This window comes from Podarcis cretensis, assembly GCF_951804945.1.
Source record: "Podarcis cretensis genome assembly, chromosome: 1".
In the NCBI taxonomy this organism is placed as follows: Eukaryota; Metazoa; Chordata; class Lepidosauria; order Squamata; family Lacertidae; genus Podarcis; species Podarcis cretensis.
In genome coordinates this window covers 52,967,597-52,992,048 of record NC_137170.1, presented here as the reverse complement: position 1 = coordinate 52,992,048, position 24,452 = coordinate 52,967,597, and the positions used below count along the sequence as shown (strand labels likewise).

Genomic DNA, 24,452 nt, shown 5'->3' with positions numbered 1-24,452 from the left:
CAGGCTGAGACTGACACAACAAGGTATTTCGCCCCTGAAGATCTGGTCTGGGTGAGGAACTATTCACGAGGTTCGCGGTGGGTGGCTGGTGTGGTCACCCGGGCTAGTGGACCTGTGTCCTATTATGTGACCTTGGAAAATGGGCAAGTTTGGTAGAGACATATAGATCAGCTGAGGCGCCGGGCGCTCAGCAGGGAAGAGTCTGATAATTCATCCCTGGCTAACGACGCAGAGCTGCAAGACCAGAGTGAAAATGGCCCAGAGGTGCAATCACCAGGGGCTTCAGCAAATGAACCAGGGTCTGCTAGTCCTCAGGATGACGAGGTACAGGTAGGGGACCCTGAGATGTCTGGGACTCCATCTGTTCCTGACGAAACCCCTATAGCAGCCCCCCTACCACAGGTGACACCCAATCCAGAACCGGCAACACCTGTTGTCAGGAGATCAAGTAGAAGTTGTAGGACCCCACAGTACCTGAGAGATTACGTCTGCTGTGCTCACTAGGGGGGGAGGGGTGTTGTGTATTGAGTCAGAGGATTTTATATCTGTATTATTATTGTCTGTATTTGCATTAGGGTAAAGTAACTGCCTTTTGGTTCCAGAGGGTACAGCTACTATTGGTTCATTTAAGCTGCTGTATTTGGATCCTCTGTCTTATTGGTTTCCTCCAAAAGGCAGGACTGTGATTGCCTGATATTGTTCCCTCCAAAATGTATCCTTTCTAGCTAGTTCCCTGTCCCTATAAATGTAGCTCTCCCCTCCTCAAGTCTCAGTCTTGTTGCTTTAATAAAGAAGTGTTACTAGAGAACTGTCTCCAGCATATTATGTCAAGAGAGCTGAAATCACAAACCCCACGTCACAACAGGAACCACTACCTTATTTTTTGGGGGGTGTCCTCCATTTTGCTTCCAAACTGATAGGCAATCACCCTCCCAAGTTTGCTATTTAGAAGGAACGACAGGGGAAAGAGCAGGCGCTCCAGAGCCTCCCTAATCTAATCTAGGCAGGAGGCAGAACATTTACTCCCATTGCTGCTGATAGTAAAGGATTGCCAGGTAACCACAAGTCTCCGTTCTAAACACACTCCAAGTGTGTTTGTGGCACTCTAAGTGACTCTGTGCCGGCGCTTGCAGCAAATCACTTTGCTCAGCCTCTTGCCGGCTCCGCATACCCTTTATGCTACCCTGCCTCTGAAAACTCTCAGAGCCGCAGAGGCTGTGGGGAATCATTTCATCCGAGGGAAACTGAAATGAAATCATCAGGGGACACTGATAGTGGAGCCAGGAAGCCTGTTATAGGCCTCATAAATAAAAGCCGGTAGAGGCTGCAGGCACTGTAAGGCTTTATAGGCCCATAAAGCACCCCAGGCTGCCACTGAGGCTGGAGGGGAGGGGTGGGAAATCTAATTTCACAGGATTTAAAGCAGGTGAGAGAGATATAAATGTATGTTTTTAATAGTAATTAATGCCACTATTCAGGAACACTTAGGCCCCGGGTTTTCGAGAGCTTCCAAGGGCTTGGGTGATAAATCATGAGGCAGCAACCTGCCCACAGAACTCGAACTCGGGGTTTTTTTTGCTTGCTGTCTTGCTTGGCATAGAACTGCACTTCCTTTGGGATGGTTCTCAGCATGATTCTGGGTTTAATGGGAGGCAGGACACTCACCTCTCATATTGGCTGTCTCTCCTCTTTTTTTTTTTTATCATCGTAGGAATACCTGCTGGTCACTTTTGCTGCAGCCTCTTCTACAGCAAAGGAAATTAAGTGGCAAAGAAAATGTCTCCCGGGTGAAAGATTGCAAGGTTCCCTAAACAAAGCCTATTATTGCCTTCTCTTCCATCTCAGCTTTCCTGAACTACTCCTGTCCGTGCCAGCAAAGGGGTGGACAAGGTAAGAACAGACTTGCAGACAGAAACAACACAGGTGCAGATTATACAAAGATGTTTTCCATTTATCTTGTTTTGTGTTTGGATCATCATATCTGATGACTTGTGCAACTAAGAAACTGACCATTCCCAAATAGTCATTGATCAATCTGATTTTACCGAAACTAATTCACATGGCCCTTTGAGTCTGTAGTGGTAACTTTAGTTTTTGCCATCCTATTAGTGACTCTGTGCTCCCTGCCTCTGGCAGAGCTGGGGGTAGTGAATCTTCTAGCCCTTTTATCCCAAACTTCCCTGTTCTATCCCTATCATGATCTACCCCAGGGCCGGCCCACCCATGAGGCAAAGAGAAGTGACTGACTCGGGTGACAGGGTTCCGGTGTCAATCTTCCTTTCCCCACCTTGCTCCTGATGCTCTCCTCTCAAACGTTCTTCCCTAGCAAGGAGGGGGGGCACCATCTTGAGGTCCACCTTAGGTGTCAAACTTTCTTGGATCGGCCCTGATCTACCCTCATCTCATCTTCCTTCTAATTACTCTGTTCCCTTCTCTGTTCTCCAAACCTGGTTTCACACATTTCCATCACCATCCTGGCTATAGATTACTGATTATTCTGAAGACTAAATAGCAGCATCTCTGCCAGTGATAAAGAAAGCAGAATAGGTGGGTGGTGATGGAAAGTAGTTCAAATTAAACAGTGACACTTGTAACAAAACATGGCAGCGTGGAGTGCTCCTGTTCAGGGGCCCAGCCAGCCTCTAACATGCTGTTTTTCCAAGATATTCCATTCCAATCACCTCCCATCCTCTTAGGGATGGGCAACTTCAGTTTCTCATTTTCCCAGTCTTAAATTCAGTCTGCAATAAATAAATAAAAAGTCCTTGTGAAAACTCATCAGCATTTTAATGTGACATTCTGCCAATGTGCCACGTTTTTGTATGCAGTTGTACCTAATACACCCATTTTTGCAAAACAATGTTACCTAATATAACACTTTTGTATGCTGGCTTCGCTAATATGGACATCTATAGGCAAACTTTAGTACAGTGGTACCTCGGGTTAAGTACTTAATTTGTTCCTGAGGTTCGTTCTTAACCTGAAACTGTTCTTAACCTGAAGCACCACTTCCGCTGCTGCCGGAGCACAATTTATGTTCTCATCCTGAAGCAAAGTTCTTAACCTGAGGTACTATTTCTGGGTTAGTGGATGTAACCTGAAGCGTATGTAACCCAAGGTACCACTGTATATGCATTTTTGTACACAAAATTGGGAGAAGTGCAAATTTCAAAGGATGGTTTTTCAGTTCATGTATTTTTTTCATAAAGTGTAGATTAGGAAAATTCACTTTTTAAATCTGAAGTGAACAAGAATTCTACCTCATCCCTGCTATTGTCCTCTTTGACAACCTGATCCATGCCTGTCTCTGTACGGTATCTTTCAGGGGTGTTATTTTTCATCACTAAAGCATGGCTCCCCTCTGGAATTTGTTTCCTGAAGCCAGACCTTCTTCAAAGTCGTGCAACTTGTATGCAGACTTGTATCAGTTTTCAGATGTGCCACATAAACTACCAGGTACATTTGCTTAAAATCAGCAATGAATCCCTGTAAGCTCCTGACATAATTTGGCCCGTGTCCTACCAGATTGAAAATGAGTTCCTTTCCCATGCATAGAATGCTGCAAAAGGGGCTTTGATAGCTCAGGTTCAACCTCAATAATCGCCATGATTAGAAATATGAAAATACAATAGGAGCAGATGCAATCACAGTTTTCAGGGCATGATTGTATTTTCCCCCTTTTATCATTATTTAAATTTCACATAATAGTGTTTATTCAGCCACAATGCTCTTCACGATGAGAAATAAAATACTCAAAAGCTGGAAGAATGCATAATTGGACAACTGTGACTGACTGAGTGAGTAACTGTTTGTGTTTTAAACAAGGAAAGCAGCCATGGAGGAGGATGGTTGAAACTGGAAGCCATAGCCATGCACAAGAGTAGCCCAACCATCTTGCAGAGGCAAGGGAATGATTTGAATACTGGAACATTATTAGGGAGCTAGTGTCTTGATATGTTATATGGTGCTAAATAAAGTGGCATAGGTTGGCTCCATAGCAAATTAAAGTGAGCATGTGCTGTGTGGACATGCCTTCTGGTTCAAATTCCTACATAGCTGGGGACTTTGGCATCTCACTGTCCCACCCTAAATTCCTCAACAATAATAACCTATATTTTAAAGTTATTATGAGGCCATGAGATTATTATGAACAAAAAGATCAAATTAATGAAGTGCACTCAATGATAGCTTCCACCTCTGATATTAATCTGGAGGGCTGAATCCCATACCTCATACTGCGTAGTTCTTGCAGTGCACATATATTGATTTTTGTAGTCGTTTTCCTCCTCCTCCAACTCCTCCTCCTCCTCCTCCTCCTCCTCCTCCTCCTCCTCCTCTTCTTCTTCTTCTTCTTGAAACTCAGTAAATAAATAATAATGTCAGTGGTACACAGTGCTCTCAAATAGGAGAAACGCCACAAGGGATGGAACACACTGAATCCAGATCTCTGACAAATCTATATCAACAGCTACACATTGTGCCCGAGGGGATGCAGACTGAAACTATAGAGGCCCACATCTGTCACAGGATCTGTTGCGACTGGTTCAGTGACATCTTTGACACAGGATGTAGAACTCCTTCAGAAATTATACATCTACTGAACTGTCTAATGGCTGTTTGTTAGCAATGGCTCGTTGGTGGTTATGCCCCCTGTCCACAAGTGCATATGTTGATGGCAACAACACAGTGCCATAGGAATGAGGTTTGGCTGGATGTCCTCTTGGTATCCCTTCGAGCCCTATGATTTTATAGCAGGATCTGTTACAGTACTAATGCTGTAACCTCTCCATCTTATGCTCAGCCAGTTTATATGCGTGAATAAGCCTTGTATCACAGACAATGCCTCCATTTCCAAGCATTGCCATTTCAAGAAAACTATACCCAAGGTATGTGCTGGCATCCCTGAAATCTCTCACTGCTCAGTGACTGAGGTGCATGTAGGTAACAGTATATTTATCCCCAGCAGCACTTCCCATTAGTAATATTTAGAAACTCTGCACTGTACAACTGCTTCCTCCTACAGTTGTGGTCTTAGCAGCTTCACCAAGATCCTTGAGAAATTAGAACTGTATAAGAAAACTTTTAATCCTTTATATTCTTCATTCTTCATTACACTTGAAAGGTTTGAGCTGATTCCCTGCCTCTAACAGTCATTTTTTTTTGGGGGGGGGTGTTTATATTCGTATGATGATCTAGGTGTATACCTTAAAAATGTAAAACCATTCATCAAGGAGACAGAACTGGCTATGGTTCCGTTTTGAGAGTTCTTTTGGTTACAAACTGAGGTTTGTTGCTGCATAAATGTATGAAATGGTCATTGGATCAATGAGAAGCTTCCGCTTGTACACCTGCTATGTAGTTTTCCGATAGCAGGCACTTTGGTGCCCTCCAGTGTCGCTATCTGACTATAGCAGCATGTTTTGTTCTCCAGAAATCACCACACAGGACTGAATGTCAGTTGTATATAGCACTTTTATTGCAAGATGTGTATAATGAATATCATCATTCCAGTCAGTATTCTACATGTTATTGGTCCTAGCTGGTAGAACCTAAAAGTGAAACCTAAAAGGCTTATTCAGTGGTCACCAAGGTGACACCTGTGGGTGCCATTGTTCCCACCAGTACCTCTTATGGCACCCATGAAAGGTCTCAGTTGCCACCATGGGCTCCTTCTGGAGGAAGGGTGGTATACAAATTCAATAAATAACTATATCCTGAAAAATCCATGATGCACATGAGACAGTTTGCGCTTCCCTGCTGAGGTCCTGCTTGGCCTCTTATGTTGAAAATGCTCTGTCAGACATGCCCAAGTTTTGCTGGATGCCAGGACTGAAGCCCACCATCATTTCCATTCAGAAAAAAGCATCTCTTTGTGAGTAAGCATAGTGGTGGCTAAAATAGGTGCCTTTTTCCCCACTGATGGGAGACTGATGAGCAGTAGGCCCAGACCTTTTAGTGGTGCTACCTGTGTTTTTCCCAGTAGTGATGTACGGAAGTGAGAGCTGGACCATAAAGAAGGCTGATCGCCAAAGAATCGATGCTTTTGAATTATGGTGCTAGAGGAGACTCTTGAGAGTCTCATGGATTGCAAGAAGATCAACCCTATCCATTCTTAAGGAAATCAGCCCTGAGTGCTCACTGGAAAGACAGATCCTGAAGCTGAGGCGCCAATACTTTGGCCACTTCATGAGAAGAGAAGACTCCCTGGAAAAGACCCTGATGTTGGGAAAGATTGAGGGCACAAGGAGAAGGGGACGACAGAGGATGAGATGGTTGGACAGTATTCTCGAAGCTACAAACATGAGTCTGACCAAACTGTGGGAGGCAGTGGAAGACAGGAGTGCCTGGTGTCCATGGGGTCACGAAGAGTCAGACACGACTAAATGACTAAACAACAGCAACCTGTGTTTCTACTCTTTTAGATGTGGCACCCATTTTGTGTTATTCTATACCAGCCATGGTAGCCATTCTGTGACCCTTGTCAATGGCCCTTTCTCAAAACTCCAAATGTGCCCACTTACCCCAAAAGGTTGGGAAATCCTGTTTTATACACTGTATATTAGACAGGAGTGGAGGGAGATGCTAGAGATTGTCAAATGGGTGCTGAGGAAGGCATAGGGAAAAGATAGCAATGGAGGTACAGCCATGTGGCTCCAGAAATGCTTTCATGAAGAGCTGGGTTTGAAGGCAGAAATGGAGTTGGCTTGGTGAATGGAGAAGAGAAGGCTGCTGTCATTGTATATGTGGCAAACTGATTCTGAAAAGCAGCAGTCAAGGCCTTCTATCCAATGTATGGTTGGATGACCATGGCTTAGGGTGCTTTAGTTGAGATTTAGTTGACTCCCTCAGGGTCCCTTCCAACTCTACAATTCTATGATTCTATTATTCTACTTTTGTTACATTGTGGTTATGTGTTTTTTTCATGCTCCTATTCTTATTTAGAGGAGCAATTCCTCCCTAGAGCTCTTGTAAAAGTTTGACAACAGCTGCCTTCCTGGGACTAATGTCAGGTACCTTGTCCGCAACGTTATAGGGCTAGTGTGATTTCTTCAGCTTGATGGCTACAGTTTGTGTAGGTCTGCACCAGGGACTTCTCGAGAGTGGCACCCTCCCTGTGGAAGGCCCTCCCTTCAGATGTCAAGGGGACAAAGAATTACACAACTTTTATAAGGCATCTTAAGGCAGCCCTTTATTGGGAGGTTTTTAACGATTGATGTTTTTATTATGTTTTTAGATATGCTGTAAGCTGTCCAGAGTGGCAGGGGAAACCCAGCCAGATGGGCGGGGTGTAAATAATAAAATTATTATTATCATTATTAATACACAAATCCCAGCTGTACCAACAACAAGGTCCTGCAGGAAGGTCATGCCCTCACTAACAAGCTTAGCCACAATATCTAACATAGCATCTACACACATCTAGTTCTTTTATTGATATAGAATGTAGAGGTAATGGGAAAGTACGCTATTCAATAGGGAAACATTTAAGATATGTAGATAAAGATAGGCATTCTCAGCAGGCTTCAACAATGTTTTCATTGTTCTGCCTTGCATTTCAGCCTGCATTAGGCACTCAGTTGTTCGTATCAGGGCTATTTATCGCAATTGCTCATAAATATCGGACAAAATGCACTATGAAATGAATGTCCTCCAACACTTTTGATAAATTGCTCATGGATGCACAAGTATTGCAAACTGGGGATTGGCTGGCACCCTAAACTTCTTTTAAAAGTTTCTTGCTAGCTGCTGTAACAAATTAAAATAAAGCAAACAATACTGTGCAAAAAAGATGTTTGAGTTCCATTCCACATTTTTAGGGGCAATTGACACAGACCATTTTGCTGATGTACAGCTCAGTCCTGCTCATTTCTACACCAAAGTAAATGTGGAGAGACACTGGGCCAAGAATGCAAGTTGCATGGATCCATGCAAAATTCAGGATACGGTAGCCAGTGTGTGCCCAGCAAAGTTCACCTATACTAGGAGTTCCCAAACTGGTCCATAAACTTCAGTCAGGTGGTTTATGGCATGTCTGTGGATTTGCAGTTGAAAACGTAAAGCTGTACATCCACTGTATTAAATAGTCATCTTTATTTTTAATTGTGTGTCAATTGGTTCTTTTATTTCTTATTCTGTATTTTATTGTACTACGATTTGAATAAGAAATAAAAGAAATCAGTACGAAATACAATTAAAAACCATACTGCATCTAGCTCAGTGCATTACAACTGCTATAACCAGCATTAAAATCAATTAAGTGGTCTACCAAGACCCACAGTGATTTTCAAGTGGTCAGTGCGGGAAAGTAGGATCAACTGACCTACACTACACTGCTGCAGTATAGATACAATCTGAGTGTGCAGTGTATCTTTAAAGCACATTCAAAGCACATTCTTTCCCTTAGAGAATACTGGGCACTGCAGCTTGTTAAGGTCTTCTTGGAATTCCAACTCTGCAGCGGGTAAATTACAGTGCCTACAATCCTTTGAAGGAAAGAATGAGCTTTGAATGGGCTTTAAAGTTATAATGCGTACGCAACCCTATCTTTTCAGCAGTATAAATGCACAGATATAGTAAATGTGGGCTAACGTTCAAGCAAGAGAATGGTGAAATAACCCACTACTAGACGCTGCGTCATAGGTTCTCCACTCCCCCCCCCAAAAAAATCCACATTTATGACAAAACAGTTTACTTATAGTACCTGATCTTAAGCTTGCTGAAGAAAAGGAAATAAATGGTATAAGATGGACAGAGTATAGTATGCCAGGCAGAGTTGTGGTACCCAGTGGGACAGGGACATGTGTCATCATCACCTAGTTTGAAACATAAAACCAGAGGTTCTTGCATGTTTTGAATTTCCATGTTTGTGTACCTTCTCATGTTTTATTTGATTTATGGATACCTTGCCTCTGCCAAAGTGCAAAGCACTTTATATACCTGGTTAAGGCACCGTAAGCATACAAAACTGAACATGGTAAACATCCATCCCACTTACCTGGCCACTTGTCTGAAAGAAATCTTGGCAAGACTGTAGCAGAGAATTGTGCAGGAAACAAGCTGTTGGGGTGGGGTGGGGGGAACAGAGAAGATTAAGATACAATAGGAGTTTGCATTCTCCAACCGCTGCACTTACATTATGCTAATGAAGGGAAAGGACAATGAAGGGAATTAAATGAAAGATGTGAAAGCAATATCCAGCTAGAATGCTATTGTAAGGAACATGGTATTTCTATGAAAGAGAGAAGGCTAGAATGCACTGTTAAAATGCAAACAGATTCACGCCTCCTGCCCGCCTGCCCGCCCGCCCTAAGCATTTGTTCCAGAGGATCCGTTTGTGAAATTAACGTGACATGTTTCTACCAGCATACTGTTGGAATGAGAGACTACAGTGGTTAAGAGGGTGCGGTATAAGCAGGTCCCAAACATTAAAGGTGGGGTGGAGAAACGTTTCATGGACCTGTAGGTCCAATAAGAAGTAGACCAGACTGCCAAGCCCCAAAATGCATTTTTATGTAGATTGTGTAAATTAATTTCCCTGTATGGTATGTCTAGGTCTTAGAATCATAGAACTGTAGAGTTGGAAAAGAACCTAAGGGTCATCTAGTCCAACCCCCTGCAATGCAGAAATCTCAACCAAAGCATCAGCGGCAGATGGCCATCCAACCCCTGCTTAAAGCCCTTCAATGAAGGAGAGTCCACCACCTTCCAAGGGAGTCAGTTCCACTGTCAAACAGAAAGTTCTTTGGGCCCTCCCCTCCAGAACAGGAGGAAACAAGCTTGCTCCATCTTCCACGTGATAATGCTCTTTAGATATTGGAAGATGGCTACCCTGTCTCCCCTCAGTCTCCTCTTATTCAGGCTAAACATACCCAACGCCCTCAAGCGTTCCCCATAAGGCTTGGTTTCCAGATCCTTGATCATCTTGGTTGCCCTCCTCTGAACATGTTCCAGCTTGTTAGGTGGGCAAGTGACACAGCACAGCATAGCCCCATGAACCCTCTGTGCCCATCTGCCTGGCACTACCAGCGTCGTGGGTTGGGCTGGCACAGCGGGTTTTGTTTACCCTCCATGCCCAGCCCCTGGTCCCGCCTGGTGCATGTGAGTGTGACCATATTCCCACATGTGAGCCCACACACAGTGGGTGCCAGTGAAGGACACAATGCTACTGAGCATTGAGAAGAGTCAATAATGCAGCAGTATAGGAGAGCATTTCTGAAGCAGGAGGAGGAGATGTAATAATACACATGGAATGTGTATACGCTTGTTGCTGAATACAGCCACTGTAAAAGACCATTCTGGAGGGTGGCCTCATTCTAGATAGGTACACAGAAGGAGTAAAGTGGGGTGACACTACTGGCATTTAAACAACAACAACATACGGATCAGAAACTGGCATGTGTATGAGGCAGGGATGTGGGCCTTCAAAGCTACGAAAGAGTTTCCATCTCAATAGCAAGAACAGATCTGAGCCAAAGATGGAGCTGTTTGGCATTATGGAATGCATATTGTTTTATAACATATATTTGCAAGCTGTGCTGCTTTGTTCTTACAGATGGTGACACCAGTCTGGAACAGCATAACACATTACATATGCATTGTTTTCTTTTGTGCTGCTAAAAGTCACCGTTCCTGCTATGCTTGCCTGCCCTGCTGATTTCATGTAAATGGATGATCTTTGGTTAAGAGACTAGATGGCTCTGCCTGGATTAATCCATAATACTCTGCCTACTGTGGTGTATGGAATTGTTCTGTTATAATAAAAGGGTTGGTGCAAGATGGTTGCAAAATCCTGGATGTGTGCACTGAAGTAAGTCAAAATCTCCAGGCCTGATTCCCTATAAGCATTCTTCAGTCTGTTTGGGGGTTTTGGCTTTTGCAATTCTATTTGCTTTCGTGTCTAAATAAGGTTACTACTAGTAGACCATTTCCCAGCCTGGTACCCTAAATATGATTTAGACTACAACTCCCATGCTGGTTGGGACTGATGGGAGTTGTAGTCCCAAGCATCTGCAGGGCTTCAGGTTAGGAAAGGCTGCATTACTGCATGACATATGACCTCTGCTGTACGAGCCTTACACGTTCCTCTTGCCTATGAAACCTGCTACTTTGGTGACAAAAGAAGCTGAGCAAAATCCACGCTCCTCCAGCAATTTATATCTTTCTACAAACCACTTCCTACAGGACGGCTGCCCTCTATGTCACCACTTACCCTTATATGTGGGTAGTAATATCATTATCAGATAGCACTTTCATGCCCCTAGTAGAGATACAGCAGCACCAACCACACAAAGTTAAAGCCCTTTTACTTACATTGTTTAACCAGGTATGTGCCTGGACGGAGTGCAGCTCAGGTGAAAAACTCTGCCTCTTGGTGAGCTTGTGACCTGGTTATACATATAAACAGCAGACTTATAGGTCCTGTATATTTTTGAGCAGACTATTTGGTGTTGCTGGGAATGATCTCTACAGCTTATACCTGCAGCGCCACTGAATAGACAAGGCCCTTATTGATTCGCAATGCCACATGCAGAACACGAAGTTGCTGGAACTGCACCATGTGGTGCCAGGAGTTATGTCTCCTCCAGCATCAGTTACCATCTTGTGACCTCTGTAACTGAGAAGGAAACTGTTCCATGTCAGGATGACCTCTTGTGCTATATTCACTAACCACCGTGCTCCATAGTAAATTATGCTCTTAATTTACTCTCAAGTCCATCTAACTGTTGTTTGCTGTTCAGACATGTCAAACACTGTGACTTCCTCACAAGAGATATCAATATGTGGCATAATCGAAACTTCCATTTAAAAATGATATTTTTATAGTTATCATAGTGAACAGCAAACTGTCCGTGTGTGTGTGTGTGTGTGTGTGTGTGTGTTGCCTGATTCTGGAAGAAAAATAAAAGGAGACTAAAAAGGATAAGAAGCAAAGGGGAGAATCATAATCACCTCCTTAGAAGAAAAGATGATACATAAAATATATGTAAAATATATAAAGTAAAACAAATGAATGCACTGTGCAAGAGATCACGCCCAATCTGTCTCACTTCCTTTGCTGCCATGAGCTCTGCTGCCAGTCATCAAGGTCCTGGAGGCAAGGGATTTGAACTGCAAGCTAAATTGGATATAAAGAACACGAAGCCCTCCAAATGTCTCTGCCCCATCATCCCTGACCGTTGGCCATGCTGCCTGGGGCTGATGAGAGTCTCACCACATCTGGAGGGCTACAGGTTTTGCCATCCATGCTATAAATTACAACAGAGGTCCTTGCTATCCCTGCTTATTATATATCTTGGGGGGAGGATGCTATTTGTAAGCAAACAGGTATATTTTGAGTAGAACAGGATCTAGATAAGTAGAAGGGACATGTGTTCATAATAAAAAATAATAATCTATGGAATTCATTACTACCAGATGTGGTGATATTGTTGATTTGCTGCTGCTGTTTTTCTTTTTTAAAAAGTTTAGACAAATATATGAAGAAGTGCTTCAATAGCCATCAGGAACCATAGATAAATGGAACCTCCACACTCAGAGATTCAATGTGGAGGGAAAAATAAACAAATAGGGAGTGGCCTCCTATCTTTACATCCTACCCTACTTGCAAGCTTCCCAGAGGAATCTGGCTTTCCACAGCTGGAGGCAGAATGCTGTGTTAGGCAAGGTGGGGAACCCCAGGTCCCAGAGCCTCTGTCCAGCCTTTGGGACTCTTCTCAGGCCACACCCCTCTCTGGTCCAGATCTACATCCTTGCTTAGCTGGTTTTTTGCTAATGTGGAATGTGTCACTGAACTGTGATCATGCCTCTTGTTTGTCTGAGTAGAGAAATGTGTGTGGGAGGGTGACACGTCTGGAATGCAGCCTGAGTCACATCTATTGCTCCATCCACTTTTTGCATCTGGCCCTGGCCTCTGGATTGTGGCCCATGAGGGAATGTCGCCCTGGGGCCAAAAAAGATTCCTCATCCCACCCCGAGCGAGGTGGACCTGTGGCATAATGCAGAAGGGCTAACATGCATTCGTAAGACAACGGTATATCAGAAATTCCAGCCCTGCAAATAAGAGCTCAGTTTACACTATGCTGCACTCGTCATCCTACTTTCCTTGACTCAAGCTGCAATCCTGTGCTCATTTTTCTTGGAATAAGGAATGCAGTGGCATTACCTCCAAGTGAGTGCATGCAGAACCAGGCTGCCACTCTTCTGAAACTTTCCCCCACCTCCTCTCCCTCCATCCTCAAATCTTCAGTGTGGTGTAGTGGTTAAGAGCAGTAGTCTCATAATCTGGGGAACCGGGTTCGCGTCTCCGCTCCTCCACATGCAGCTGCTGGGTGACCTTGGGCCAGTCACACTTCTTTGAAGTCTCTCAGCCCCACTCACCCCACAGAGTGTTTGTTGTGGGGGAGGAAGGGAAAGGAGAATGTTAGCCGCTTTGAGACTCCTTCGGGTAGTGATAAAGCAGGATATCAAATCCAAACTCTTCTTCTTCTTCTTCTTCACACTGGCACTTACATCCTTTTCTGCGTATGACATAGATGCACTGAAGAGATAGAAGGAGACGGGGAAATGTTTCAGTTAGCCGAACTGTGTCAATGTGTGTCCCTTGCTGGGGAAGGTCATTAGGGATTTGGAGTTTGGTGTCATCCACAGGCAGATGATACCCAGCTCGCTCTCCTTTCCATCTTTTCTAACTTTCTGAACTGATGCCTGGAGATGGCAATTGACTGGATGTGGGCAAACAAAATGAAGTACAATCCAGACAAGACAAAGATGCTCAATGTCAGTAGAGCGTCAGCCTAATTCTCCATGAACTGATCTTTTAAAGGCATCCAAGTTGGTAGCCATCGCTGCCTTCTGTGAGGATTAACAAGTGCATACTTGGGAGTTCATCTGGATTCAACCTTGACACTAAATGCCCAGGTGTTGACTGCGACCAAGAGTGCCTTTGCTCAATGGAGACCAGTGTGCCAACCGTACCATTCCTGGAGAACTCATACCTGGCCATGGTGACATGTACCAAGCCAGAGTCACATCATGTCTGGAGTATTGCAATGCATTCTACACAGGCCTGCCTTTGACAAGTACCCAGGTTGGCCCAGAATGTGTTGGTCAGGTTTTTAAGGGGTTGCATATGGGGAGCATATGGTTCTCTTACTGAAATAGCTGCACTGCCTTCCCATTTATTTCTTAGCACACTTCAAAGTGCTGGCGATGACCTATAAAAGCCCTAAATGATTTAGGACTGCCTTCGCCCTGTTGAGACTGCCTGGCTATTGAGATCATATTTTTTAAGTTTTTGCATTACTACTGTGTTTCTGGATTTTGATCATGTAAGCCACCTTGAGAGCTGCACTCAGAAAGGCAGTCAATAAATACTTTAACTAAATAAAATATTCTGAGGCCCTTCTACGTGTCTCCATCTTCCCTGTGATATGCTTGGTTGGAACCAGGGAGACCCGGTCCTCTTCAACCAGGCCTTTGGCTGACTAATATTCTATGGCCATTTAAAGGTGCTTGTGGGAGGTGAGGTTATTGTTTTGGTTCTAACTATTTATTTGGGACGCAGGTGGCGCTGGGACGCAGGGATGCAGGTGGCGCTGTGGGTTAAAGCCTCAGCGCCTAGGGCTTGCCGATCGAAAGGTCGGCGGTTCGAATCCCTGCGGCGGGGTGCGCTCCCGCTGCTCGGTCCCAGCGCCTGCCAACCTAGCAGTTCGAAAGCACCTCCAGGTGCAAGTAGATAAATAGGGACCGCTTACCAGCGGGAAGGTAAACGGCATTTCCGTGTGCGGCTCTGGCTCGCCAGAGCAGCGATGTCACGCTGGCCACGTGACCCGGAAGTGTCTCCGGACAGCGCTGGCCCCTGGCCTCTTAAGTGAGATGGGCGCACAACCCCAGAGTCTGTCAAGACTGGCCCGTATGGGCAGGGGTACCTTTACCTTTACCTATTTATTTGTGCTTTTATCCTGTATTTTTATCTTGTGAACCACCCTGATATCGTCAGATGAAGGGCAGTATATAAATTAAATAAATAAATAAAAATACTGAGAAGAAACTCCCAGTGAATTTAGCGAGATTTGTATCCAAACAGGTGTGCTTAGAATTGTAGCCTTAGGCTAACTTTCGACAGGAGAGAAAAAAAACATAATAAATAAATGTGTGTGTGCTTTCCACCAGCAGGGGGCAGCATGTGGCAAGCACCACAACTACAGCCAGCTCTAAAATGCCTTTGTCAATGGCAGATATTTATTAGAATTCTGAAGTTAATAGCCCATCTGAAACCCATGAACCCATGATGGTAGTGCAGTATATCTTAAGGATATAGATAACCAAAGGTTCAACTAGTCCATGAAAGACATGATCAGAATATATTGTAAAAATCAATAATGTATTTAAAAGCATGCAAGGGATTAGATGGATAAATGAATGAATGAAAGCACTGAACCATTAACAGCCATTAGCTTTGGTGGCTAGGAAGATGCAGCCATGGTGTGCATGTATCCAACTAGTAATCTGAACGGACTTGCCAAGTAATAAGGAAGTAAGTAGTAAGCTTCCGGTTTGCCACTGCTTGTTCACTTGCCAGTTTGCTCACTTACTGTCACGTACAATCTATCCTGTTTAAGGGTTGAAAATGGGGACTATGAATGTGAACACAGAATTGTGGCAACATTGCTATACAGTGGTATCTCTGGTTATGAACTTAATTCATTCTGGAGGTCTGTTCTTAACCCAAAACCGTTCTTACCCTGAGGTACCACTTTAGCTAATGGGGCCTCCCACTGCTGCTGTGCCACCGCCACGTGATTTCTGTTTTCATCCTGGGGCAAAGTTATTACCATAATAAAGGACAAAAGTGGTAAGGACCTAACAGAAGCAGAAGACATCAAGAAGAGGTGGCAAGAATACACAGAGGAATTATACCAGAAAGATATGGATGTCTCGTACACCCCAGGTAGTGTGGTTGCTGACCTTGAGCCAGATATCCTGGAGAGTGAAGTCAAATGGGCCTTAGAAAGCACTGCTAATAACAAGGCCAGTGGAAGTGATGATATTCCAGCTGAACTATTTAAAATTTTAAAAGATGATGCTGTTATGGTGCTACACTCAATATGCCAGCAAGTTTGGAAAACTCAACAGTGGCCAGAGGATTGGAGAAGATCAGTCTACATCCCAATCCCAAAGAAGGGCAGTGCCAAAGAATGCTCCAACTACCGCACAATTGCACTCATTTCACATGCTAGCAAGGTTATGCTTAAAATTCTAAAAGACAGGCTTAAGCAGTATGTGGACCAAGAATTCCCAGAAGTGCAAGCTGGATTTTCAAGGGGCAGAGGAACCAGAGACCAAATTGCAAACATGTGCTGGATTGTGGAGAAAGCTAGAGAGTTCCAGAAAGACATCTACTTCTGCTTCATTGACTATGCAAAAGCCTTTGACTGTGTTGACCACAGCAAACTATGGCACGTTCTTAAAGAAATGGGAGTGCCTGATCATCTCATCTGTCTCCTGAGAAATCTCTATGTGGGACAAGAAGCTACAGTTAGAACTGGATATGGAACAACTGATTGGTTCAAAATTGGGAAAGGAGTACAACAAGGCTGTATATTGTCTCCCTGCTTATTTAACTTATATGCAGAATTAATCACGCGAAAGGCTGGGCTGGAGGAATCCCAAGCCAGAATTAAGATTGCCAGAAGAAATATCAACAACCTCAGATATGCAGATGACACAACCTTGGTGGCAGAAAGTGAGGAGGAATTAAGGAACCTTTTAATGAGGCTGAAAGAGAAGAGTGCAAAATATGGTCTGAAGCTCAACATAAAAAAAACTAAGATCATGGCCACTGGTCCCATCTCCTCCTGGCAAATAGAAGGGGAAGAAATGGAGGCAGTGAGATTTTACTTTCTTGGGCTCCATGATCACTGCAGATGGTGACAGCAGTCACAAAATTAAAAGACGCCTGCTTCTTGGGAGAAAAGCAATGACAAACCTAGGCAGCATTTTAAAAAGCATAGACATCACCTTGCCAACAAAGGCCCGTATAGTTAAAGCTATGGTTTTCCCAGTAGTGATGTACGGAAGTGAGAGCTGGACCATAAAAAAGGTTGATCACCGAAGAATTGATGCTTTTGAATTATGGTGCTGGAGGAGACTCTTGAGAGTCCCATGGACTGCAAGAAGATCAACCCTATCCATTCTTAAGGAAATCAGCCCTGAGTGCTCACTGGAAGGACAGATCCTGAAGCTGGGGCGCCAATACTTTGGCCACCTAATGAGAAGAGAAGACTCCCTGGAAAAGACCCTGATGTTGGGAAAGATTGAGGGCACAAGGAGAAGGGGAGGACAGAGGACGAGATGGTTGGACAGTGTTCTCGAAGCTACCAGCATGAGTTTGACCAAACTGTGGGAGGCTGTGGAAGACAGGACTGCCTAGTGTGCTCTGGTCCATGGGGTCACAAAGAGTCGGACACGACTAAACGACTAAACAACAACAACAACACTACTTCCAGGTTAGCGGAGTTTGTAACCCGAAATGTTTGTAACCTGAGGTACCAGGTTGTAGTATGCTGGAGGATGAGATGTTGGTTGACTGTTACACTGGTTTGCAGGGGTGCCAACTTGAATAAAATATTGGGGGGGGCAGGTAAGCCCCACCCTGCATGATTGATCACATCACAGAGCATGCACACCATTTGAATGGCAATGTCCATTAACTTTGGTATTTTATTGGGAGGGGGTAAAGGGATGAAAGGTGGGATATAACTGTACTAAATGAAAATAAGTTGAATTAAACAATAGCAGCTGAAAGAGAGAGGGGAGAAGCAAGGTTACAAAACATAATTTCTAGCTGAGCTCATGCTGTCTTTGAAGGCTGCTAGAGAAATTCAGCATGTGGACCCTTTCCAGGTGGGGTTGCAGTGATGGAAAAAGCTGTAGCTGCTGGTTTTCCTGCCTGCATAGCCAAAATATTGTTGGTGCCACATGAGCATTTTTCATTGATGGGTGGTACCAAAAGCTAGATAAGGAAGCAAGCAAACATCCGATCCAGGAAGTACAGGTTGTTGTTGCAAGAAGGCAGAAGAGCTGCTTGCTGCTTAAGTGAGAGGTGAGTGAAGGGCTGTCTGGGGAGGGGGTGTTTAATAGCTGCTGTGCCCTCCCCCCCCCATACACAGAGTCTCCCCTCCTTGTCAGAGGGAGGTGGCAGAGGTGCCACTTACCCACCTAACAAAGCAGGGAAGCAAGTGCTAGTTGCAAGGAGCAGCAATCAGCTGTGATTCCTACATTGCAAGGGGTTGAGCTAGACGACCCTCAGGGTCACTTCCAATTCTACAATTGTATGTTGCCATTGGGTGCAATTCTCATGGCTGCATCGCTCTAGACAGCACAAGTCCTAGCTGCAGCACTGCCCAGGAAGACAGAGAGAAGAGGGAAATGAGAGGGTCAAGAGGAGCAAATAGGCATGGAGGCTGTGGTAGCCGCACACACAGGAAGATACCCAGACCATTACTCTGTATGGTCCACACCAGGGTGGGGAACCTGTGGCCTTCACGACCTTGCATGATCCCTGAACACTGGCCATGGTGGCTGGGGATACTGGGAATTATAGTTCAGCAACATCGGGTGGGCCACCGGTTCTCCCCCGGGAGATGCAACTGAGTGCCCTTCTGCACTCAAGGCAACTGGTCCAAGAGCTGCGGCTCTTCTCAAACTCCCTCCTCTGTCCGTTTGCCATGCGGGAGCCTTGGCCGTAGCACCGTCCGAAGGGGGTCCTAACCGCTGTCGACCGGGAGGCACCGAGTCGAGGCAGCCTTGGGCAGGCGAGCAGCGGCGAGGTTGCAAAGAGCTGCTCGCCCGCTGGCCCGAGCTCTCTCTCCCCGTGCTTGGAATCGGGCCCACGGGCGGGGGAAGCGGGATCGGGAAGGCGTATCAAAGGGACATTGGCCCGCGCGGATGTTTCCCGATCTTGCGACAGGCGCCATCGCGACACGTCAGCTGCCTTGGTAAATCCGGAGCGCTCGGCTTCTTTAAGCCGGGGCCGGCCCCTCGAAGGCGGAGCCGAGCTCGGGGACTGGTGGGCTCCAGCAGAGAGGAAGTGAGCGAACGGGCGTCCCCTTCCCGGCTCCGGGGGTGAGCGCAACCTTTACCTAGGAAGGCCGGAGCCCTGCGCGGACCTGGCTCCCGTTCCCCGAGCCAAACACGTTTCTTTGGAGGCGTGTCCCATTGATCGATTGCAATGGGTCCTCTTTGCAAGTAAAGTACGCTTAAGACGGCTGCCTGCCTTGCCTTTTCTCGCCGGCGCCGCCAGATCCTTTCAGCGATCGCCGAGATTGCCCCGCGGCTTCCTGCTCTCAGCGCGGGGATCTCGTCCATGAACCCGCCGGCGCCGCCCTTTGCTGGCTGCGGGGCCGTCGGGGCGCGAGTGGCCGCGGGCACCTCCTCCTCGTTCCTCCCTTGAGCTTCTTCCCCCGCTTCTTTTCCGCCATGAACAGGGCGCAGCTGAAGCGCTCGGCGATCCTCAAGATGGCCCTCAGCGGATCCTCGGACCCGCTGCTCCAGCAGCAGCACCCGGAGGGTGAGGGCGGCGGCGGCGGCGGCAAGCAGCCTCCGTTCGTAATCCGGGCGCTGCGCATCGCCACGGTGGTCTCCCTCTACTGGTTCATCTCCATCACCATGGTGTTCCTCAACAAGTACCTGTTGGGCAGCCCTTCGCTGCGCTTCGAAGCGCCGCTCTTCGTCACCTTCTACCAGTGCCTTGTCACCGTCCTCATCTGCAAGGTCCTGAGCCTCGTGGCCTCCTGCTGCCCGGCCGGCGTCGTGGACTTCCCTTCCATCCGCATGGACCTCAAGGTGTCCCGCAGCGTCCTGCCCCTCTCGGTGGTCTTCATCGGCATGATCACCTTCAACAACCTGTGCCTCAAGTTCGTCGACGTGGCCTTCTACAACGTGGGGCGCTCCCTCACCACCGTCTTCAATGTGCTTCTCTCCTACCTGCTCCTGAAGCAGACCACTTCTCTGTACGCCCTGCTGGCCTGCGGGGTCATCATAGGTGAGTAGGGTCTAATGGTATGGCAGAGAAGCAACTTGGGGTGGTATGTTCTAGTAAGGTAGAATTTGCAAATGGAGAAGTGGGGGAAATAGAACAATTTTTTGAGTGGGGGAAACTGGTTTCCTCCCCACCCCCAAAGTGGAAGAAACCCTAGGGTTTCCCCCGTTTTCTCCCAAACCAGCAGGGGAAAAATGGGTTCATGTTCCTAACTTCTCCCATTCCCTCCCTGCCCCCCAAGCCTTTACTTCTCTACAAATAACTGTGTCCAGTGCCTTTTGAGCCTATGCACTCTCACTTAGAAGCCCCCTTGAATCCCACTGGGATTTAATCCAAGAAAACAGGCCTAGAGTCTATGGATGATTTGCAGTATGGTTTCTAACTTTCAGTTGTTTATCAATAGCAACTGAGGCCTGCCTTGGAAGTTTTGCTGCCTGAAAGACAATATGCCCCCCCCCCATTCGCTTCTCGGTCAGACCACATGCAGAAGTTTAATGGACTGGTAGCTGAATCTTGTTTCAATACTGGGATAGCATTCTCCACCACTCCTCTCAGCAGCAGTCTAGTGTGGGGCTGCAGAGCAGGTGGTGTGGTGTCCTCTATAACACACACAGAGAGAAATTTGTTTAATACCTTTAGGACTAACTTTTTTGGAGCTTTTTTGTTGTTGTTTTGTTTAAAAATAAAGCTTTCATAAGTGACAATCTAATTTGTCAGGTGCTCTTAGAACTGGGGAAGGTAAGGCAGAAAGGTCTGCTGAAAGTTGACCAGAAGGAAATATTCTGTAGTTCTTAAAGGAACAGTAATGAAGATCAATTCTTCATGGCGTGCAAAGGAACCATAGCCTTTGTTAAGACTTTGAAGTTTCCGAATGAACTCCTGTTCGTCCCTGTGCATTCCATGATCACTCATGGATCCCTTAGTGCTTTGTTCTTTATCTGATTTGTTACTGTGCCTAAAAAGGATAGGTCCTTTTGTTCAATGGAAACTGCTGTTGGACAATGTGGCATTAAGTACATCACAGGTGTAAGTGCCATGGGTATGATGGATGGTACCATTGGTTTCACTCACAGTATTACTTGTAAGGATTAGAGGGAACACTTGATGTTTAGGTCTGTTACAAGCTGAGAGATGCTTGCCTATTCTAAACTGGTAGATAGTAATAGCATGTAAATTTCTAATCTCCATTAGTGATGGGGGTGATCATACAGTACTTATGATAGCACATGGAAGATACATGCTTACGTTTCAGTGGCTTGCACATAAACTTTTATTTTTCCACATAAAAGTTTTAAGCTCTTATATTTATACAGAAAAACTTAGCAACATATGGTCACCGTCTGTGAAAAGAATTGGTAAGAAGTTGACTTGAGCTGAGTGAGGGAATACTGAGCAAAGATGTTGGTGTCAAAGCTAGAAGCTTGAGCAATTTCAGAGCTTAGTATTTCTCTACAATTACCATTTCTTGCCCCACAAGTCCCATCTCCTCTTCCCACTACAAAGGTATTTATTTGTTCAAAAATATTATACGTCTTAATATAATAAAAATATCTAAGTGGCTTACATAAAAACACAACAACACTCAATAACATTTCCTAGAAACAAAATAAAAACGAAACACAATTGCCTCTCCCAAATAAAATTGAAGAGTTTAGAAAACAGAATTAAAAATCAAGAGTCAGAGCCCAATAAGAATCAGAATTACAGTAAGGGAGGGCAGCTGATTGAGCCAGCCCTAAAGATATTTAGCAGCAAAATGCTTATTCAAATGCAATATTGTGTTGAAATTTTGGACTTTCCATTAAAGTTTTAGAAACAAAAACACATTTCCTTGTAATCAGTGCTCTGTGGGAGTTCCCAGTTCTCCTTTTCAATGATCCCCAGAAGAATCAGGACAGTCTTGATGTGCCTCCACAAATCTCCAAAGATAAACAACACTAAGGGAGTAGAAACTGCTCTCCCCTCCTGAGTTGTCAAAGTCTCACATCTTAAGGATTAAGTTGCTAATTCTGTGGCTCTTCTTGTGCTTTTCTTGCCTGGCCAGTATGTCACCAGTCTTCTTTGCTTCGCAGGCGGCTTCTGGCTTGGTATAGACCAGGAGGGAGCTGAAGGCACATTGTCCTGGGCTGGCATAGTTTTCGGAATCCTGGCCAGCCTCTGCGTCTCGCTCAATGCGATTTACACTAAAAAAGTGCTGCCTGCTGTGGATAGCAGCATCTGGCGCCTGACGTTCTATAACAACATCAATGCCTGTATCTTGTTCCTGCCGCTCATGTTGTTCTCTGGTGAGTTCCATACACTCTACTACTTTGATAAACTGGGGAGCCTCAACTTCTGGGGCATGATGACTCTGAGCGGGGTGTTTGGCTTCGCTATCGGCTATGTGACAGGACTTCAGATCAAATTTACCAGCCCGCTCACTCACAATGTCTCTGGGACTGCGAAAGCATGTGCTCAGACCGTGCTTGCCGTTGGCTATTACGAAGAAATCAAGAGCTTCCTATGGTGGACTAGTAACATGATGGTTCTCGGGGGCTCCTTTGCTTACACCTGGGTGAAAGGGCTGGAGATGAAGAAGGTGCAGGAGGAAACTATTCCCAAAGCAAACGAGAAAAATGAGACTGGTGTCTAAACTCGTCCCAGGCTGTACCTTCACTGTCTGCACTTGCAGCCTGAGTGCATAGATTCAGTGGAGCTTGGCTGAGGAGAGAGCCAGGGCTTGGAGTCCGCAAGGCTGGGAAATCCTGTGGCTGCAAATATGTGGGAGGTGGAAATTGGCGGGTGAACCAGATTCCTCCACAGATACAGTTTGCTGTGGTAATCGTGGTCAAGGGGGGATTTTCACAATTGGTTTTCTATCACAGAGGTGACAAGGGTTGGTGGTGGGGCTGGGGAGCTCAGATAAGGGACTTGTGGTCAGTCAAGTTGCTCCTGAAAAAATGGCTGCTATCACTACTAGCTACTTGCCTTTGTGCGCCTTGCTTTTCCCTTGGTAAAAGGAAGGTGTGTGTGTTCTGTTAAAGGACCAATGAAAGAAGACTTGAAAGAAATAAGAGTAGAGGGATTCTGCCTATGTTTGTCCCAAGGGGAGTGGGCTTTCTGTGAAGGTGCATCTCTACATTGTCTTCCCACACAATGCAATCTGGTGTGCTTGCTGAAGGACTAACCTCTTGGTCATTAACCCCTTTTGCCCCCGTGGGGCAAATCTGCACCAAGAAATACGAGGGCACCGCCTTCCGACGGTGAGTGGAAATACCCCCAAGACACCAAAGAATATGCATTTGGGTTTAGTGAGGGTTGCGGAGGATTTTGAACAGCGCCATTTGTTCATCAAGTTCATTTCTAAGTGGAGTGTCATTGGGCCTCAGGGCTGACTCTCGAGAAGGGGAGTTGAGCCTGAGGAGTTTTGAAAAGTGGTGGTCTGGCCTTCCCACAATTCCTTGAGAAATTCCAGCTCTTAACTGAGTAGCGGTCATGGTAGACCCGACTCGTCTCCCCAGGATCACTGATAAAAGAAAGTATGTCAGTGGCCGGCCTAACCTGCATTTAATGGGCTCTGAAGAAACTAAAATGGCAGCATGCCCACTGCTCTTCAGAGAGATAGGATTTAATGTTATGTATGCACTCCTTTACTGAGTGACCCTCCCATGGGCTCCAAGAGCCCACGTCTCATTGGAATGTTTCACACATTTGCCTTGTTGCCTTTTTCTCATGTCTGTGCCCCCCCCCCCAATCTTCTATGATTTTGTATTGGGAAACGAATCTTCCACTGTGGAACTTTGATTGTTACATTTATTTAATAAAAGTATGGTTTACCATTATTATTTTGAGTGGCTTGACTGCTTCCTGGACAATGGTAAGGTGAATGGGATAAAAAGTGAAAGGAGGCCACGGGTGGCTCCAAGCAGAGGATTTCATGTAAACTAAACCCTAGGCTTTTTTTCTTTTTCAAGTCTTAACTCACTTCTAGCCTACTGGTGCTAGCATATGTTATCTCAAGGATCGTGAAAGTGACCCCTTGCTGCTGGCACCAGTTTCTCCTGTGTAAATATCTTGCCAAAAATCTGCAGTGCAGGAGAGACTGTTTGCTCTTCCTGTTCAGCTCCTGTTTGAACCAGCACTGCCTCTCCTATACTGAACACACATCCTTTAAACATGCCCATATTTTATTGGATGCAAGAGCATTGATGCAAAGAGCTTCTCTCAGTGCCCAAGTGTGGTGGTGTCTGAATTAATTGGAGGAGGGGAAATGCCTGCACTTGTTTTTGGTGGGGGGGTTGACCCTGTCTTTTTTCCTGCTCTTTTGAATGTAGCAGTCATTTTGTGCCATGTCATGCCCTCCCCTCATTGGACTTCCTCAAAATTCCAAATGTTGGTGATCCCCGTTTAACATGTGTACCTACTAGGGCAT

The 24,452-nt window shown here is 45.5% G+C and overlaps 1 protein-coding gene across 6 annotated transcripts; it reads left to right on the top strand.

The window, feature by feature from the left end:
• Positions 1 to 899: 899 nt before the first annotated feature.
• Positions 900 to 23,865, top strand: SLC35C1 (solute carrier family 35 member C1). 6 transcript variants are annotated; one of them, XM_079952257.1, is made up of 4 exons: positions 900 to 1,003; positions 1,712 to 1,890; positions 19,488 to 20,044; positions 22,114 to 23,865. In XM_079952257.1, exons 3-4 carry the CDS (start codon positions 19,519 to 19,521, stop codon positions 22,671 to 22,673), a joined length of 1,086 nt encoding a protein of 361 aa, XP_079808383.1. In that variant the 5' UTR covers positions 900 to 1,003; positions 1,712 to 1,890; positions 19,488 to 19,518; the 3' UTR covers positions 22,674 to 23,865. The 6 variants fall into 6 exon arrangements, with proteins under 6 accessions (XP_079808383.1, XP_079808384.1, XP_079808382.1 ...); XM_079952258.1 differs by having other exon boundaries at positions 963 to 1,055; XM_079952256.1 differs by lacking the exon at positions 900 to 1,003 and adding an exon at positions 1,114 to 1,426.
• Positions 23,866 to 24,452: the final 587 nt, after the last annotated feature.

Coding starts and splice junctions, on each gene's coding strand:
- SLC35C1 (XM_079952255.1), top strand. CDS start 19,480: ATGAACAGGGCGCAGCTGAAGCGCTCGGCGATCCTCAAGATGGCCCTC. Junction 20,045..22,113: donor GGCCTGCGGGGTCATCATAG/GTGAGTAGGGTC, acceptor TTTGCTTCGCAG/GCGGCTTCTGGCTTGGTATA.